The sequence below is a fragment of the Solanum verrucosum genome, unplaced genomic scaffold (genome assembly GCF_900185275.1).
Source record: "Solanum verrucosum unplaced genomic scaffold, falcon-dt-bn FXZP01000306.1, whole genome shotgun sequence".
Taxonomy (NCBI): domain Eukaryota; kingdom Viridiplantae; phylum Streptophyta; class Magnoliopsida; order Solanales; family Solanaceae; genus Solanum; species Solanum verrucosum.
The window spans coordinates 426,432-444,359 of record NW_026020398.1 but is presented as its reverse complement, the minus strand read 5'-3'; the positions used below and the strand labels follow the sequence as shown (position 1 = coordinate 444,359).

At 31.1% G+C, this 17,928-nt stretch overlaps 2 protein-coding genes and 1 long non-coding RNA gene across 5 annotated transcripts in view; all 3 read left to right on the top strand.

Annotated features, from left to right (window-relative positions):
* The window catches only part of LOC125839617 (uncharacterized), a 37,124-nt gene extending 19,432 nt beyond the window's left edge, over nucleotides 1-17,692 (top strand). The window contains exon 2 of the long non-coding RNA XR_007443688.1: nucleotides 17,615-17,692. This is a non-coding gene — a long non-coding RNA (uncharacterized LOC125839617). The remainder of the gene's footprint in view (nucleotides 1-17,614) is intronic.
* The window catches only part of LOC125839606 (proteinase inhibitor I-B-like), a 164,599-nt gene that overhangs the window by 134,900 nt on the left and 11,771 nt on the right, over nucleotides 1-17,928 (top strand). The gene's annotated exons all lie outside the window — the stretch shown is intronic.
* On the top strand, nucleotides 6,949-17,692 carry LOC125839612 (proteinase inhibitor 1-like). Of its 2 annotated transcripts, none has more exons than XM_049518607.1 (3): nucleotides 6,949-7,032; nucleotides 7,402-7,500; nucleotides 8,447-8,765. In XM_049518607.1, the coding sequence occupies exons 1-3, from the start codon at nucleotides 6,984-6,986 to the stop codon at nucleotides 8,641-8,643; spliced, it is 345 nt and encodes a 114-aa protein (XP_049374564.1). In that variant the 5' UTR covers nucleotides 6,949-6,983; the 3' UTR covers nucleotides 8,644-8,765. The 2 variants fall into 2 exon arrangements, with proteins under 2 accessions (XP_049374564.1, XP_049374566.1); XM_049518609.1 differs by lacking the exon at nucleotides 8,447-8,765 and adding an exon at nucleotides 17,364-17,692 and having other exon boundaries at nucleotides 6,959-7,032.

Sequence of the window (17,928 nt, the reverse complement as noted above, 5' to 3'; positions counted from 1 at the left end):
GCACAAAATTGAATGTCAAGGGCAATTATATTTTAAAAAGTATGATAAAGGGTAAATTTAACATTTTTCTAAGAGTGCATGGATAAATATAACCATTTTACAAATCTAAATATTGTATGTTCTTTTACCCAATTGGTAACCATTAAGTTTGAGGGTTTCTTTACTTTAGTCCTTGAATATATAAAATGTTTTTTTACCCAAATTCTTCGAATTAATATCTTATAAGAATACAAAAATAATAATAATTTATTCTCAATTACTTACAATTCTAACACATTTTTTATGTGTTTTATATACTGACAAAATGACTCATAAATAAGAACATGTCATTAGGGGACCATAGCTTTTTTACTTTTGGTTTCATCTTTTTTTTTCTTTATGTTTCCTTCCATCCATCACTATAACAATTCAAAAATTCAGTTATGAAATTATTATTAATTTCTCATTAAATAGTTGATAGTAAATATTTCTTATGATAATCCGTCATTAGATAAAATAATATATATATACCATTTTTGTGACATCCAGCTTAAGAAAAATTAAAGTCTCACATCGATAATGTCACGACCCAAAACGAGTCATGAGTGACATCCACACTTAACCTACTAGGTGGGCGAACCAATGAATCCAAACCCCAACATATATTACTTGTTAAACTTACGAAATACAAATCATAATGCGGAAGCTCAATCATATTAAGGTAAGAAACACAAATCCACTAAAGTCTACTCTATGTCATTCTCAAAACTTGAAAGTCATCACTTCAAGGACATCTAATCTCCAAATACTAAGTCTAAGAGTATCAAAGACAACAAGATAAATAAATAAAATAGTTTATGTCCGAAAACTAAGGACATCATGCCATGACCGAGAGAATCCAACATGAGCTAGAATGAATAGCTCACCCTGGAACCTGAGGTGTTGGAGGCCATAGTTGAGGGCATGTCGAAGTCGTTGGTACACTCGCTGCACTCCAAAAAAAGAAAAACAAAGAAAAACACAAGTAGGGCTCAGTACCGGGCAACATGTATTGAGTAGATATCATCGGCCGACTCAAAATAGTAACTAATATGCATAAAGTAATAGTATAAAATCAACTATAGCACTTAGCAGGTGATAAGCAACAAACAACATGAACAAGTGACAACTGAAGCAAGTACGTAATCAGTCACAATATCAAGCACACACACAAGGACTCATGCCTCCACACCACACTCATTTGGGAAATGAGTTCTTTGAGATTGAGTACATTCAGTTAATTCAATATGATTTCTTCTTTAATGTTACCGTGTCGGAACGTGAGACCCCGATCCAATAATATCATGTCGTAACGCGACACCCGATCCAATAATACCGTGTCGAAACGTGACACCCCGATCCAATAATATTGTTAATTTATCATTTATTATTACCACTTTTCACTGCATTCTTTATTCAAGGCATCACTTCGATAGATAGGGTTCAAGATTATAAATTCCACGGTCTCAGGATTTCAGACCAATCACAAACCACAAAACCAAGCCACACAACCACACAATCAAGTACATAGAGAACTTCACAATATCAGTCAATGCATATTAATCACTAATAAGAGTCTATCTATTAAATAGAATAAACCATAACCTACCTCCACCGAAGAACCGAAGTCAAGCAAGCTACTTCTCCAATACCTTTCCTTTCAACCTTTTCAATCTATCAAGTATATTTGCATAATTTGTAAATTAACGAGGCTATAAACATTCATATTATTCTATGTCTAGCCTTGACCCAAAAACTCACCTAATTACATAACTTTAACACCTAATATTTAATTATCTATCTCAATATATTAAAACTTAAATTCATAATGTGATAACTATCCAAAGAGTAACAACCTAAGTCATGTTAATCACTTACGTCAGCAAGTGGAAGAAGAGGAGAAGAAACCTCTAAACTATTACTTGTAATTTATGAACCCCTCCAATCATATTATTATTATTATTATTATTATTATTATTATTATTATATTATTCCTCAATTATGTTACAACATCACGCCAGACAATTACATACCCATTTAATCCACCAAATTCAATTGACCTATGATGCACCGAAACCAATTTGCAACACTAATCTTTATATCCATGTATTCTTCATATAGTAATTGCTACTCCTTATTTTCAATAATTAACCTAAAATCCTTTACCCAATTTCCAAGGCAATTCAGTGGGTATCACATCCACTCAAACACACACCAATATTAACAATTTGCCTTATCAAATCAATATTACATATACATACAAGTATAAAAAAAATGGTTAAGAATCTCTGTACCTGAAGGCCTTATGTTTTGTTTCTCTGCGGCACCTATGCCGTCTTTGTACAAGTGCGGCTCTTGCTCACTTCTAATTATTTAGGGCAGTTAATTATGAACACTAAATAAATCAACAGTAAATTTCACTAATTTCTTTCCACATATGGGTCATGTGGTAAGGGTGTTAAATAAATTATGGACTTCGTCCATTAACCATCAACTAATAAAAAATAATTATTCAATAAATACCCACCAACTAAATAATCGTATAGTTCAAAAAATTTATTTAATGCAAGTGCAAATGGAAAAGGTGACATATAATATGGGACGAAGGGAGTATATTAGAACAATTATTTTCTCTAATTTGTATGAGTTCAGAAAATTTGATAAAGCACTATATTTTAGATGTTATTTACCTTGTGTAACAACACAGTTTTCAAAATTACGAATCATACCTTATCTTAGTAAATTGTACACATTGTATCACCTGGATGCATTCACGCATGGATGATGTATACATAAATGCAATCTGAATGTAATATGTGGATACAAACAATAACAAGAGTCTCGGAAAATCTTCACATAAGCTGAGAGACGAGAGGTTGGAAAAACAAAACGAATTTATCAAGGTTACATTAGTTTAAATTTTGCTAAAAGATAAATTCAGAGTTATCAACTATGACTCAAATCTAATGTACATCCTTCTATTATCTAAGTAAGCAAAAAACATCCTTATACTATCTAAAAAATAACAAGAATCATCCTTCAATCTATTTTTGTTAAGAAACTGATTGAACCAATAAAAAAAAATTAATTTGGTCATATCTTGCCACGACGAGAAGATCAAAGTTACCTAAAAAGAATAAGGATAAGGAAAGTAAATGAATCTTTCATTCTCGGAATTTAAATTTTGTGTGTTGTTAGTTCATATGTTTTTTGCATCATCAAGTACATTGACTTGCAATAATACATAAGTTTTGAAATATTTATACAGTAGGTTCTGATGGTTAGAAAGATTATGTAAAAAAAAATCATTTTAAAAATATTACGTCCAACTATTTAGAGGTTTTCTTTAATAAAATATTTAGGGCATATGTACTATATATACAATGCAATTCGCATTTTATACAATGTACAGAAATGCTGGAAATTTAGTGAAATTACGTAGGCGTTAAGTTATAAAAATAAAAAAATAATTATTGTATTCGAAAATTTTGAAATTGGAGTAGTATTTGGCCATATTTTTTACCAAGAATATTTAGAATTTCAATATATTTTGTTTGAATATGATTTAAACCCTCAATTTTTAAAAATTAAAAAACACCACTTAACTTGACTAGCTTAACCACGTGTACATATATTCATTTGACTTGACACATTTTTTCTTTGGTGGTATGAGTTTCTTAAAAAAAAATAGACAAAAGGATGAATCTTGCAACTTTTTGGATAGTTCAAGGATGTTTTTTGTTCACTTATATAACACAAGAATGTACTTTAAGTTTAGGTCATACTTCGGGGATGATTTTAGCCAAAAACTCGATAAATTCATATTTCGAAAGTTAATCAAATATTTTTTTATTCAATTCTTTTAAATTTGTTTTAAAAATATTAAATTGTTAACTATTATGACTAATAGTACTTTACGTAATTTTTAAAACATGTAAATTTTAATTCAAAAAATTTAAAACTTTTATATTCGAATTGTTGTTGAAAAGGATTGAAAATACTATCACCATTGACAGACAAAATTTCAAGCTTAAAAGTGGATCTGCGATTGAATCAAAAATTTTGAACACAAAGTGATTTTTCTTTTGTTAAAAGATGTTGAAAATATTTCACTATTGACGAACAAAGCTTCAAGCTTAAAGTGGATTCAGTAATTAAATCAAAAATTTCAAGATCAAATCAACTTTTTATTGTTGAAAGGCGTTGAAAATAATTTTGAAGTTGATTTTAATGAATTGAAATTGATTTAACTCAGTACACCATCGATTTGTTATTGTTGAGAGGGGTGGTGTACTGTTGTTTGAAACTTTTGGGAGGATGCACTACAGTAAAAAAAAGAAAAAAGAAGATGAAGAGTTATTTCATTTTGGTAATGGGTAGGTGGGTTTGAAATAAAAAAAATGTTTTTTTAAAAAAAATTGGGTAAAAAACAAATAAAAATAGAGTAAGGTGTTAAAATGAAGTCATGTGTCCATCCGTTAGGGGTATATTTATCCTTTTCCGGTAGATTTAATGTGTGGTAGCTATCATTTAAATTACATTTGTCAAAATAGTCCCCCCTTGCACCCCCACCCCAAAAGATTAAAACATGAATAATGTGTTGTGCTTTCTTTGGAACAAATTAAGATGGTTGAGGGACCAGTACTAAACAAAAATATCATAAAAGGTTAAGGTAGAAATATAAGTTTCTATCAAAGGGACCTAGTGTTTTTTCGTCTTTAATCAGAGGTTTGGAGTAAATTCGCTAGATAGTCACATATAATAAAACTTTTGTTTCTTTAGGAACACAATATTATTCAACTAGTCCTATTTTCTTCAAAATATACCTCTTCTAATGGGATGGCATTTCACATTATTTTATTTTATTTAACAAAAAGATTTTAACAATACAATAAAATTTTGTTTAACGTTTGTCTTTATAAGCAACTTATTTTAGATATTAATTAAAACATTTACCCATTCTTGAATTTTATAAAAGGTAATCAAATTTTAAAAATATATAGAAAATAAAATAATAAATGTTAGTTAATTTTAATTTAAAATTTGATTATCGTTTATAAAATTCAAGAGGGACAAGGCACAAGTACCCTCCTAGATTATGACCGAAATCTCAGAGACACACCTTAACCAATCTAAGGTCCTATTTATTCCCCCTGAACTCATTTTTCTTGTAATTTTGTACACCTTTTGACTTACGTGGCACACTCCGTGACTCCACTTAGGTGAGGCGTGTGGGAGATGTTTGGAGGCCACGTAGGCCAAAAAGGTGTAAAAAATTACCAAAAAAATAAGTTCAGGGAGGCAAACGGACCTTAGTTTATTAAGATATGTCTCTAGAATTTCCGTCATAGTCTAGGGGAGTACTTGTGCCTTATTCCAATTCAAGAATAGGTAAATATTTCAATTGAATACCTAATAAAAGTTGTTTATAGAAACATTAAACTACTTTTTATTGTATTGTTAAAAAACTTTTATTTTTGTAAAAAAGAATAGTGTGACATGACATATCACTAGGAGAGAGGAGTATATTTTGAGAAAAATAGAATTTGATGATATTGTGGTCTTAAAGAAATAAACGTGATATTATAGTGCAAATTTCCAAACATAAGTGATCATCTAAAAAATATACTCGAGGCTTTGAGTTTGAGCCTGAATAGGAAAAACTTCTAAATATATTTTCTTTTAGAATTTCAAACTACTTTAGATGCATTTTCCTTCATTTGAAAAATAATAATAATAACTCGACATGATGCTCCAACCTTTATATTTCCAATTTCTAGTGCACTTACAATTCTTACAAAGATCTCCAACATGTATTTTATGAATTTATTGATCTTCTAGTTTTTTAAGAAAAAATCTCCCGTAGAAAAAAATCATATAACTAAATAATATTTATAACCGACTATAAATCAAATTTCCCATTTCATTCTTGTTAAATTCATAAATTATAAAATAGTGGTATCAGTGGATGTCTCTCACCTACTACATGTAAATTCAATTTTCATTATCCCCTTTATATTTCGTGTGTAAATTAAAAATAATAGTTTTATCCTAATTAGTGGATTTAAAGGAAAAGACCATGTTGTCCCTTATCATCAAATTGTACAACATGTGGTTAATAGACACCACTAGTGTGTAGAGTACCCACAACAATGAAGGCAACCTCTGCCTATAAAGAAATTACAATAAAAATAATAATTTATTTAACTCTCAAAAGTTAGAAAATCATCACATAAATTCAGATGGAGAGTAAAATAATCTTTGGTTGGCATTTGGCAAAGGAAATAAATTTACCGAAGTTGCATTAGCTTAAATTTTGCGGCATTAGATTTCGTATTGTCTTATGAGGAAACGAATTCCTTATGAATCAAACTTTTTTTTTAACGTAGTTTTTAAAATATATAAATTTTATTTCAAAAAATTTAAAAAATTTATATCCAAATGATGCCACATAAATGCATTGAGATAAACAAAATATTTTTTTACCTGTAAATTAGCAAACAAAAATCATAAAACATGAAAATCAAGTAAAACGAAGCTTTCTATATTCCTTTGCACAAGAATATTAAGAATTTATATAATCGATCACGATTTGAGAACTTGTTTGTGTAATTATTACTTCTCTATTTCTTTCTTTCTTCTTGTTATTTTGTCAATCTGTATTTGTTCATTTTTATTGGTGAAGTGTATATATATTGGATTCATGTGAATTCAAAAATCAATCATTGTGTATATCTCTCTTCGAGACTTTACTTTCTTTGGAACTACACGTGAATTCAATTTTCACTGTCCTCCTCAAAACATAATAATTATTTCCTTATCTTCAAATTGTTTGAACGTGTGGTTGTTAGACATCACTAGTATGTAGTACCTCACTACAATGAAGGCAACCTCTGCCTATAAATTTATGTGATGCACTCATACAAATTCACTCAATTCCTTCTACTCTTTACAACTAAAAGAAAATGGAGTCAAAGTTTGCTCACATCATTGTTTTCTTTCTTCTTGCATTTTGTTAGTACCTCTCTCTCTCTCTCTCTTTATATATATATATATATATATTAGAGTTGTAAATGATTTATATTTCATTTGCAGTGTGGGTGGGTGGGCGGGAAAGAAAAATTTTCACGAAGGAGTTCACCATCTACAGCTATTTATACATAAAAAGTTTGATCTTGTAAATACAATGTGGCGACTAACTGGCAAAGCCACAAAGGAGGTTCATATAAGCGACTTGTCGATTGACACCCCTTCGCTTCGCTGGAAATATAACCATTAATAAGGCAGAATATAATTAAGGGGTTAACTATAATAACATGTTGAAATATATTGAATCTATAAAAATAATATTTTCACTAATTGCTATTGAATTTTTTTTAACAGCCTTTGAAACTCTCAAGGCACAAAGTGATGGGCTAGATTTCATAAAACTTCTAAAGGAATTGAAATCTGTTGAGTCCAAGCCCAACTTGGAATGCCAAGGTTTGTCATTTTTCCCTACTTTTTGTTCCTTATATTTGGGGATTGGCTCGTTTTCATTACACTTTCTCTTCATTTTTTTTCAAATGCATAATCAAATGAGTAACGCTTGTCATATTTAATACTTAAAAATCTAGATTGAATTTAATTTAGCAAACCTCTTAACTATAATTAAGAGACTTGTTAAATTAAATTTAATCTACTTTTAAATTTTAAATATGACAAGTGTTACTTATCTAATTATGCACTTAAAAAAATGGAGAGAAGATTACATAATTTTCATGGTTAATTCAATAATTGTCATAATCATGTATGAGTAAGTGTGCACATAGGTCGAGTTGGTTCGATTTTTACTTAAAATATCAAATCAAGCGATATATTATATCTACAAAATATCATATAAGTTAGTGTTTGAACAGTCAATTTTTAAAAATATATATTCTAATATTAGAACATAACTTGTGCTTGGTCAATGTTCTAAAATCCTTTTAATAAGGGGAAAGAATAATTTTTTAGACCTATTTTTGTCTTAAACGCTTGGCCAAACACCTCGATTCTCTAAAACATGTGCCTTTGTAATAATAGCTAAAAACATTTTTGACTTCCTAGAAATTTGGCCAAACAAAATATAAATCATTCAACTCCGATAAATAATTTTAATAGTTCAGTTGATTGATTATCTTAATTTTCACATTATTGGTGAAGATCTGATTCCCCACCTTATAATCTCTTTCCTCGTTTCTCCTTCCCCTATCCCCAAGTCCATTCCCTACCCCAACTCTAATTTTTTTTAAAAATAATAAATAAAATAGTTACACACTTCATATAGTATCAAAGCAGATAGAGTTCCTAGTTACACACTTCAATATTGCTATTATTATAACACATATAAAGTGTATTATTCTTGTTCATTCTTTCTCTTAATATAATTAATTATGTGTATATGTAGGAAAACTAAGGTGGCCAGAACTTATTGGTGTACCAACAAAGCTTGCTAAGGGAATAATTGAGAAGGAAAATTCACTCATAAGTAATGTTCCTATATTATTGAATGGTTCTCCAATCACATTGGATTATCGTTGTGATCGAGTTCGTCTTTTTGATAACATCTTGGGTTATGTTGTAGCCATGCCTGTGGTTACTTAATTAATGGATTATTGAAGTAAGCAGCCACATGTGAAAAAATAATTAGGGTTCATGTATGTTGATTATAATGTATCCATGTACTCTTCTATAATAATGGAATAAATAAGTGTGGCTTAATTAAATGTACTCTCCTTAATTAATTCCTTCTACATATTGTGCATTACTTCTTCTGTTTCAATTTATTTGTCTTATTTTAATTTGACACAGAATTTAAGAAAGTAAAAAAAAAAACAAATCAACAAGTACTTCTAATTTGTAGATGTATCAATGAATACAAGAGTGATAAAATTTAACAAGATCATGATGTCATGCTCCGAGCCTACATCTTGGATGTGGCTGGCACTCGAGAACCATTGTTGATTCCCAATCGAACCCTTGGTTTGGCTGACTACTTAACGGAAGACTAACTCAAGCAAGACTAAGCTTTAAAACATAATTAAACCATTTAATATTTAATTACTCAAACCAAATTGTCAGTAGAATACTCAATGAAAGCATAATATTTGAAAAACAGTTTAACAAAAAAATATTGTAAACATCCTCAAGATTAACTATCTATGAAGCTTCTATTGTTAAAGATGGATGTCGGGACAAGACCCACAACACCTCAAAGCAACTAACTAAAAGATAAAAGTGGAGTCCTCTAGAATGTAAGGAGGCTCACCAAAAGCTAATTGGAAGTGCAAAGTGATATCAATGAAATGCATGTTGATGATCCAGAACACCTATATATATCTACATCATAAAAAGATGCAGGTCGAATGACATCAGTACATTGAATGTACAAGTATGTAATATAGCTGAAACGAATGACTAAATGAAAGGACTGCAATATAAATAAATATAGTACTCAACTGAATGTAAAGAGATAAAGAAGTGAAATCATTTAAACTTTACAAATACTTACTCATCTCTGAACTCAACATATTAAGTGATATGATAAAATACACTTTTAACTCTATTTGGGAGATTCTTTAACCGACAACCATCACTATGAGCAATATGATGATACAACGTCTCGTCCACTCTGTTAGAACTATCTTGGAAGCAATAAGTAGTCGTCTAAAAAGTATGATCATTTACCCATGTTGGCTACATGATTTATGAGGAATGGTAGTTGTCTGAACTCATCCACATATAGGTGCATAATTTTACTCCCAATAAATATATTATCATGCTCAAATATATAAAACATATTATTTCTCAATTTGAGATAATTGCTCAAAATATCCTCTTAAAAGAGGTAAGTCCTCTGAAATTCTCTAAACTTATTAACTCATTTAGAAAATCATAATTTCTCTTTTCTCAATATAAAAAGTCATACATTTGGGGATACTTAGTTCCCTTATACTCTTAATCAAGTCATATTTATAAACTCTTTCTCAAAACTCATCTTAGCTTTCTTAATTAGAAAATCAGTTTAAGAAAAAAATATTTACTTTAAAAGATTCTCAAAAATTTTAACTAAAAATAGGGTTGATGCTTGAATATGAAATGAACAAATCAACTCAAGGATCTCAATAATAATATAAAAAACTCAATACATAGAAATCAAGAGCTCAGAACTCAACGATACTACTCATCTCAAGAATACTCAAAATCTAGGATAAAATCCTAGATAGATGTCGGGCGTGAGAATGAACTCAGTCCATCACTATAATAGCCTTACATACCTGGAAGAACAAAGTTCTTAGCGAAACTTGAAGAATGCTTAAATACCCTGACCTTCTCCTCTTGGATCATTGCTCTAAGACTTGGAAGCGTTAATGAACGTAAAATGATTGATTAACATTGTTTAAACCCTTAAGTAGGTGTAAAAACATCATGGTTTAGGCTTAGAAGGGGCGGAAAAAGACTAAAATATCCCTCTTAATAGCTGACGAAAATCTTATACGGGTCTATTTACAGTTCGTGGTTTTCTCTACGGACCATAAATCTCATCCGTGAAATTTAGATTGAATTTTACGACTCAAAATTTCATTCTACGTGTCTAATCTAAGACCCGTAGAATGGATCTGTAGGAATTGGACCCCAAAATCTGACTTCTATGAAGTTTTCTACGATTTGACAGTACGGGTCATCAAAAATTCTACGACCCATAGAAGCAACTCATAGGAATTGGCTTCAAGAAACTCTAATGTAACAGTCTTTGGTAAATGGCCATAACTTTTTACACCAAACACGAAAGGAGTCAAACTTTGTGGCGTTGGAAAGAGGACTCATTGACCTTCAATTTGATAGGTAATGGATCACCTAATTCATTTTATGTTGAGAGATATGATCATTTGAATTTGACCTAGGTAGAATCTTGTGTCAAAACTTAATCGGTAAAGAAGCTTTCAACTCAACCTTGTGATGTGGGGGGTTCTTGTGACCTCAAATCACATCTAAATTCATTTCCACACTAAAGAATTGACCTTTACACATATGAGCAATTTAAGAATCACTCGCTTCGACCTTACATGTAAATAAAGAATGATTTTGGCCTTAGCTTAGAAACTTTTGAGATGTTACATTTGCCCTCGACTATATTTATTATTTAACATACAACATGTAACAACAAATACAAAAATGTGTACAATATGCAAGATCGGTATTTTAAAACAGTGAAGAATACAATTCAACAAACACTTTTAATTCATAGATGTATCAATGAATATGGATGAACAAATAAAAATAAAGAGAGGAATTAAATAGTAGTTGATTAGATTGTGTTTTTTCACAAAGGAGAATAAAATTTCCAAAAGGAAATTGGGGGTCGTTAGCCAATAATTGCATATTTGGACCATTTGATTAACGATAGAGTTATGAGTTAAAAACTTTTTAAATGAAGGATAAAATTACTCTATATAAAATAGAGATATGTTTAGTCCTTTTTCATTATCTTACGAAGCTAACAAAATAGGTTCACTTTCAATCGGTACCAAAAACTCCCAAATATAATTCATAAAATCCAAAATAGTAGTATATGTTTTTTTACCCAATTGGTGACCATTAAGTTTGAGGGTTGCTCTAGTTTAGTCCTTGTATATATAAATAAAAATGTTTTTAAAACCCAAATTCCTCTTATTAATTTCTTATAAGAATACAAAAAATAAAGAAATAATTTTGTCAATTACTTAAAAAAAATACCGGAGATACCTAAAGAGTAAATGCATGATTGATAAAAAATATTAAATTCACACGCAACTTAACAAATTGAAAGGCATAATAATTAGGAGCAATATATCAATATAAAAAACTTACAATTTCCACATTTTTAATGTGTTTATATATTGACATTAAATGACTCTTAAATATAAGAACATAACATTAGGAGACCATAGCTTTTTTTACTTTCGGTATCATTTCCTTTTTTTGTTTTTCTTTATGTTTCCTTCCATACATCCATGACTATAAAACGTCAAAAATATAGCTATGACATTATTATTAATTTTTCATCAAATTGTTCTTAGTAAATATTTCTTATGATAATTAGTCATTAGATAAAATAATATATGTACCATTTTTGTGATGCTCAGCTTAAGAGAAGAAGTTTCAGGTTGAGAAAAACACAGGAAAAATGTTGGGTATATATGTCAAGATCCAGAAATGGACGTGATGACACTCGTCTTAACCCACCAAGACAAGTCAGCCTAAAACTCAACCATTACAATAAAATGCGGAAATTTTTATAATAAACTCAAAAATACCCCCAAAATCTGGTTGTCACGTGTACAAGCCTCTAAAATATTACAATTGAATCAAAAGAAAAATACAAGTCTCATATGACATTGTTTCTAGAGTAGAACAAGATCATAATTACGAAGAAAGAAGGTCTGCTGAAATGGCAAGCAGCTTCCTCACAAACCTCCACAAGAAGCCTCAGACAAGGAGAAGAGAAAATATCACAAAGGTTCGGGATAGTAACCTACAAAAAAAATGTAGTAGCAAGGGGTGAGTACCAAATCATACGGTACTCAGCAAGTAAACCTCTAAACACAAGCTAAGGGGATAGAATACGGGTACTCCTTACACCCCAACCGAACCTCCACAACTACAACATGCATAAAACCAGCCCAACCTAACAATTCACAATTTACAAGCACATATCTCAACAACAACATTCTAACAATCACCTGTTTTCAACAACAAGCTCAATATTCATCAATTACAACCTCCACAACTACCAGCTCAACCTAACCGTTCATAATTCACATAGCACACAGCTCAACAACAACACTCTAACAATTACATATCCTCAACAACAAACTCAATATTCATCAATTACAACCTCCACAACTACCAGCTCAACCTAACCGTTCATAATTCACATAGCACACAGCTCAACAACAACACTCTAACAATTACATATCCTCAACAACAAACTCAATATTCATCAATCAAAGTTCCACAGAAAGGAACTCACAAGATCAGCAAACACAATATCAAGTTTACTAATGATAAATATGTGCAATGTCAAGTATAATGATGCATTTCTGACCTAGTGATACACACCTGATGCCTCTCAATTCGGGACCCATCTGTCCATGCATCCATCGCCGCGCGTGATACGTCCCTCGATATATAGTATCCATCGCGGCACGTGATACGTCCCTCGAAATAGAGTATCAGTCGCGGCGCGCGACACGTCCCTTGAAATAGTGCATCCTCTTTAATTTCTTATTCTTTCTCAATTCACATAACATTTTTCACAACCATGTCTCAGAACAATGCAAATGACATGTTCACATAAATAATGAGGAGATGACCATTTTCATAACATTGCACAATTCACAACAACACAATCATGATACAACATCAATTATGATTCAACAAGCCTTTCAAACCGTTCTCAACACATCACACACAAACAATTAGTCACATTGCCTTTTATTACCCTTTTTTCATCATTAGACTTAATCAATGTGGACAAGTCAACCCATCACCAAGTCTCATTACCCCCAAACACATATTACAAGGAAATACACGAATTCCATACACTTAACAAGGGTTTAGAAATCCACTTGCCTCAATCAATCAAAAATTCATTCCGGAACTTGAGCCTTCCCCTTTCGTTAAACTTCCAACTCAAAGCAATCTATTCAAATAAATAACCACAATAAGATTTCAAAACTAACAACACTCATATTACTATGTGTTTAGTCTTGACCCAAAAATTCACCCAAATTTATAATCAAGTTCCTAAATCTTGATGTCAATTAACATGTCAACTCATATTTTCAAATTTCAAATCTAGGGTTAACCTCAATTTCTCTAAATAACATAAATCTAATAATATTCATATAATATAGTATCGCTAAAATTCAAGTACATCACACCAATACACTGGAACATGGATCATAATGTGATGACCATGAAGAACTTTGCAACTCCGAAATCAATAGAAATGAGTAACCTCTAATAACAAAATAATATTTTAACCCATATTACTTCCATTCAACTATCACTGCCAATGTTAATCAAGTTCATTCTACTATCACTGACAATCATTGCCTTATCATTGGCAATGATTGTGTCATTCAATTTTGTTATTATCCTCGGTCACAAAAGCACTGCCAATTCACTCAATTTTGCAGCAATTCACCTCTTAATTTTTCAACCCAATAATATTATAATACTAATTCCTATATGCAACAATAATATAAGTAGACACAATTCGAAACTCACTTGAAAATTTCCTGAATCGTGTGATGCGTCCCTCTTCCTCTCTCGTAGGTCTTTTTCTACTCTTTCTTTTCTCAAATTGCGATCTTAGAATGTGAAACCCGCTGACTTTTTTTTTTAATAACTATGGACCAAGTGGTATGGGTTTTAAATAAAATTTTCAGATTTGGCCCATTATTATCAATTAACTAAATAAATATCCGTCAATTTAATAATCGTAGTTATCGAATAGTTCAAAATTTTCAAACCAACTTTATCAACTAATCAAAAATTACTCGGAGCAACTATCAGGAGGGTTAAAATGGTTATTTTGATAAATATTTTCTAAAAATGACTTTCTGTAATGACCCGGAAGATCATTTTAGAAAAACTTTCAAAAAAAAAAAAAATTACTGTTTTATCCCTCCCGATAGTTGCTTTGAGTCATTTATGATTAGTCGGTGAAGTTGGTTTGAGAATTTTAAACTATTCAATAACTATGGTTATTTAACTAGCGGGTATTTATTTAGTAATTTATAAAAATGGGTCAAATCTGAAAATTCATTTAAGAACCTATACAATTTGACTCATACCTATTAAAATAAACTATTAGGGTTTGTCACTTTTTAGTACAAAAGTAATTTATTTAGAAAAGAAAAGAGATAAAAGGGAATAGGCGAGGACTTACTCGCAGCGGCGTCAGACGAATGGAAAATGGGAGGCGTACTTCTCCAGGTCAGAATTAATACAGTTCCAACTCTTTCCATTTATATTGAAGTTAGGATGCTACATACATATATTAATATAATAATGTTATGAAAGAAAAATGGACAATGTACTTAGACTAGTCTATAATTGTTGTTTTGTTTAGTTATTTCTTAGTGTACAGTGACTGATGTATATGAAACAACTACATGCTAAAATATATTGGTAAGTTTTGAGTTTTCACTCTTTATAGAGAAATATTGTAACATTGTTAGTGTTGTTCTGTGAGTCTAGGATACAATAGATAGTGGATCAATTATGGCGCAATGATGAGCCAATTATTAAGCAAATTCATAGAAGGGTGGGTGTAGGATTTTTACCTGAATTGATACAGTTTCCGTGTTTTTAGTTTCATGTTGGAAATCTCTTATGAACATCGTGTCGCAACTTCAATTATTATATATAATATCGGGTGCATATAAATAAGTATTAAGTATATTATATAACATGAATACCATTCGAATAATGATATTGAAAAAATTGGATTTAACCCTAGACTTGAAACTTGGAAAATATGATAATTGAAATGTTAATTGGCATCAAGATTTAAGAACTTGATTATAATTTTGAGTGAGTTTTTGGATCTAGGCTAGACCTATAGTAATATGAGTGTTGTTAGTTTTGAAAACTTATTGTGAATATTTATTTGAATAGATCGAATTGATTTCGAAGTTCAACGAAAGGGGAAGGTTCAAGTCCCGGAGTGATTGTTCGACTATTTCAGGCAAGTGGATTTCTAAACCCTTGTTAAGTGTATGGAATTCATATATTTCCTTGTAATATGTGTTTAGGGTAATGAGGCTTGGTGATGGGTTGACTTGTCCACATTGATTAATTCTAATGATGAAAAAGGGATAATAAAAGGCAATGTGATCAATTGTTTGTGTGATGTGTTGAGAGTTGTTTGAAAGGCTTGTTGAATCATTGTTGATGTTGTATCCTGATTGTCTTGTTGTGAATTGTGCAATGTTATGAAAATGGTCATCTCCTCATTATTTGTGTGAACATGTCATTTGCATTGTTCTGAGATATGGTTCTGACAAGTGTTATATGCATTGAGAAAGAATAAGAAAATAAAGAGGATGTATCATTTCGAGGGACGTATCGCGCGCCGCGATGGATACTATATTTCGAGGGACGTGTCGCGCGCCGCGACAGATACTATATTTCGAGGGACGTATCGCGCGCCGCGATGGTTACTATTATCGCGGGTCGTATCGCGTGCCGCGATGGATGCATGGACAGATATGTCCCCCATGGGTCCCGGACTGAGAGACAGTGGGTGTGTATCATTAGGTCAGACATGCATCACTATACTTGACATTGCATTTCATTACATTGCACTTCTTTATTATTGGTGAACTTGATCTTGTGTGTTGCTGATCTTGTGAGTGCCTTTCTATGGAACTTGTGACTGATAAATATTGAGCTTATTGTTGAAGGTATGCAATTGTTAGAGTGTTGTTGTTGAGGATATGAAACTATTGTTGCTGTTGAGGATATGAAATTGTTAGAGTGTTGTGTTGAGCTATGTGCTTTGTAAATTGTGAACTGTTAGGTTGGGCTGGTTTTATATAGATTGTAGTTGTGAAGGTTCGGTTGGGGTGTAAGGAGTACTTGTATTATATCCCCTTAACTCGTGTTTAGAGGTTTACTTGCTGAGTACCGTGTGGTTTGGTACTCACCCCTTGCTTCTACAAATTTTTGTAGGTTACGAGCCTGGATTTTTGTGGTACTTGTTATTCTCTTCTTTTTCGAGGCCTCTGGGAGATTTGTGAGGTAGTTGGTTGTCTTCTCAACGATCCTTCTTACTCCTGTTTATGATCTTGTTCTACTCTAGAAACAATGTCATATAAGACTTGTATTTTTCTTTTGATTCAATTGTAATATTTTAGAGGCTTGTACACGTGACAACCAGATTTTGGGGGTATATTTGAGTTTATTATAAAAATTTCCGCATTTTATTGTAATGGTTGAGTTTTAGGCTACCTTGTCTTGGTGGGTTAAGACGAGTGCCATCACGTCTATTTTTGGGTCGTGACACTTTCCGGGTCATTACACTAAGTCATGAAGGTAGATAAACTGTTTTCGAAAGACCTTCGGCTCAAGTCCATCCCCTACTCCATCCCCAATTTTCAAAAAAATAATAGATGAGATAGTTACACACTTCAATATGATATCAGAGCAGATAGAGGTCCTGGTTACCCACTTCAATATCAACTCCATGTTTGCTATTATTATAACAGATATAAAGTATATTATTCTTGTTCTTTCTTTCTCTCATTATAATTAATTATGTGTATATGTAGGAAAACTAAGATGGCCAGAACTTATTGGTGTACCAGCACAGTATGCTAAGGGAATAATTGAGAAGGAAAATACATTTATAATTGATGTTCAGATAATACTGAATGGTTCTCCAGTCACAGCTGATTTTAGTTGAAATCGAGTTCGTATTGCTGTAAACATCTTGGATTATGCTGTATCAATGCCTGTGGTTGGTTAATTAATGGATTATTGAAGTAATTAAGCAGCCACATGTGAAAATAATAATAATTAGGGTTCATGTATGTTGATTATAATGTATCCATGTACTCTTACTTTATATAATGAAATAAATAAGTGTGGCTTCATTAAATGTACTCTCCTTAATTAATTCATTTTATATATTGTGCTTTAATTTATCTATTTCAATTTGTTTGTCTTATTTTGACTTACACAAAATTTTAAAAAGTAAAAAAGACATATTAGCAAGTACTTCTGATTTGTAGATTTATCAATGAATACAAGAGAGAAAATTTGGCCAAATTTGCTGAATTTTTTAATAATAAATATACTGAATTTCGAATAATGTAATGTCATCGATGTATTTTG

What these genes read in the sequence shown, in the direction of transcription:
- LOC125839612 (XM_049518607.1), top strand. Translation starts at nt 6,984, where the DNA reads ATGGAGTCAAAGTTTGCTCACATCATTGTTTTCTTTCTTCTTGCATTT. An exon ending in TTTCTTTCTTCTTGCATTTT is followed by an intron (nt 7,033 to 7,401) that starts GTTAGTACCTCT and finishes TTTTTTTAACAG; the next exon opens with CCTTTGAAACTCTCAAGGCA. An exon ending in GCCCAACTTGGAATGCCAAG is followed by an intron (nt 7,501 to 8,446) that starts GTTTGTCATTTT and finishes GTGTATATGTAG; the next exon opens with GAAAACTAAGGTGGCCAGAA.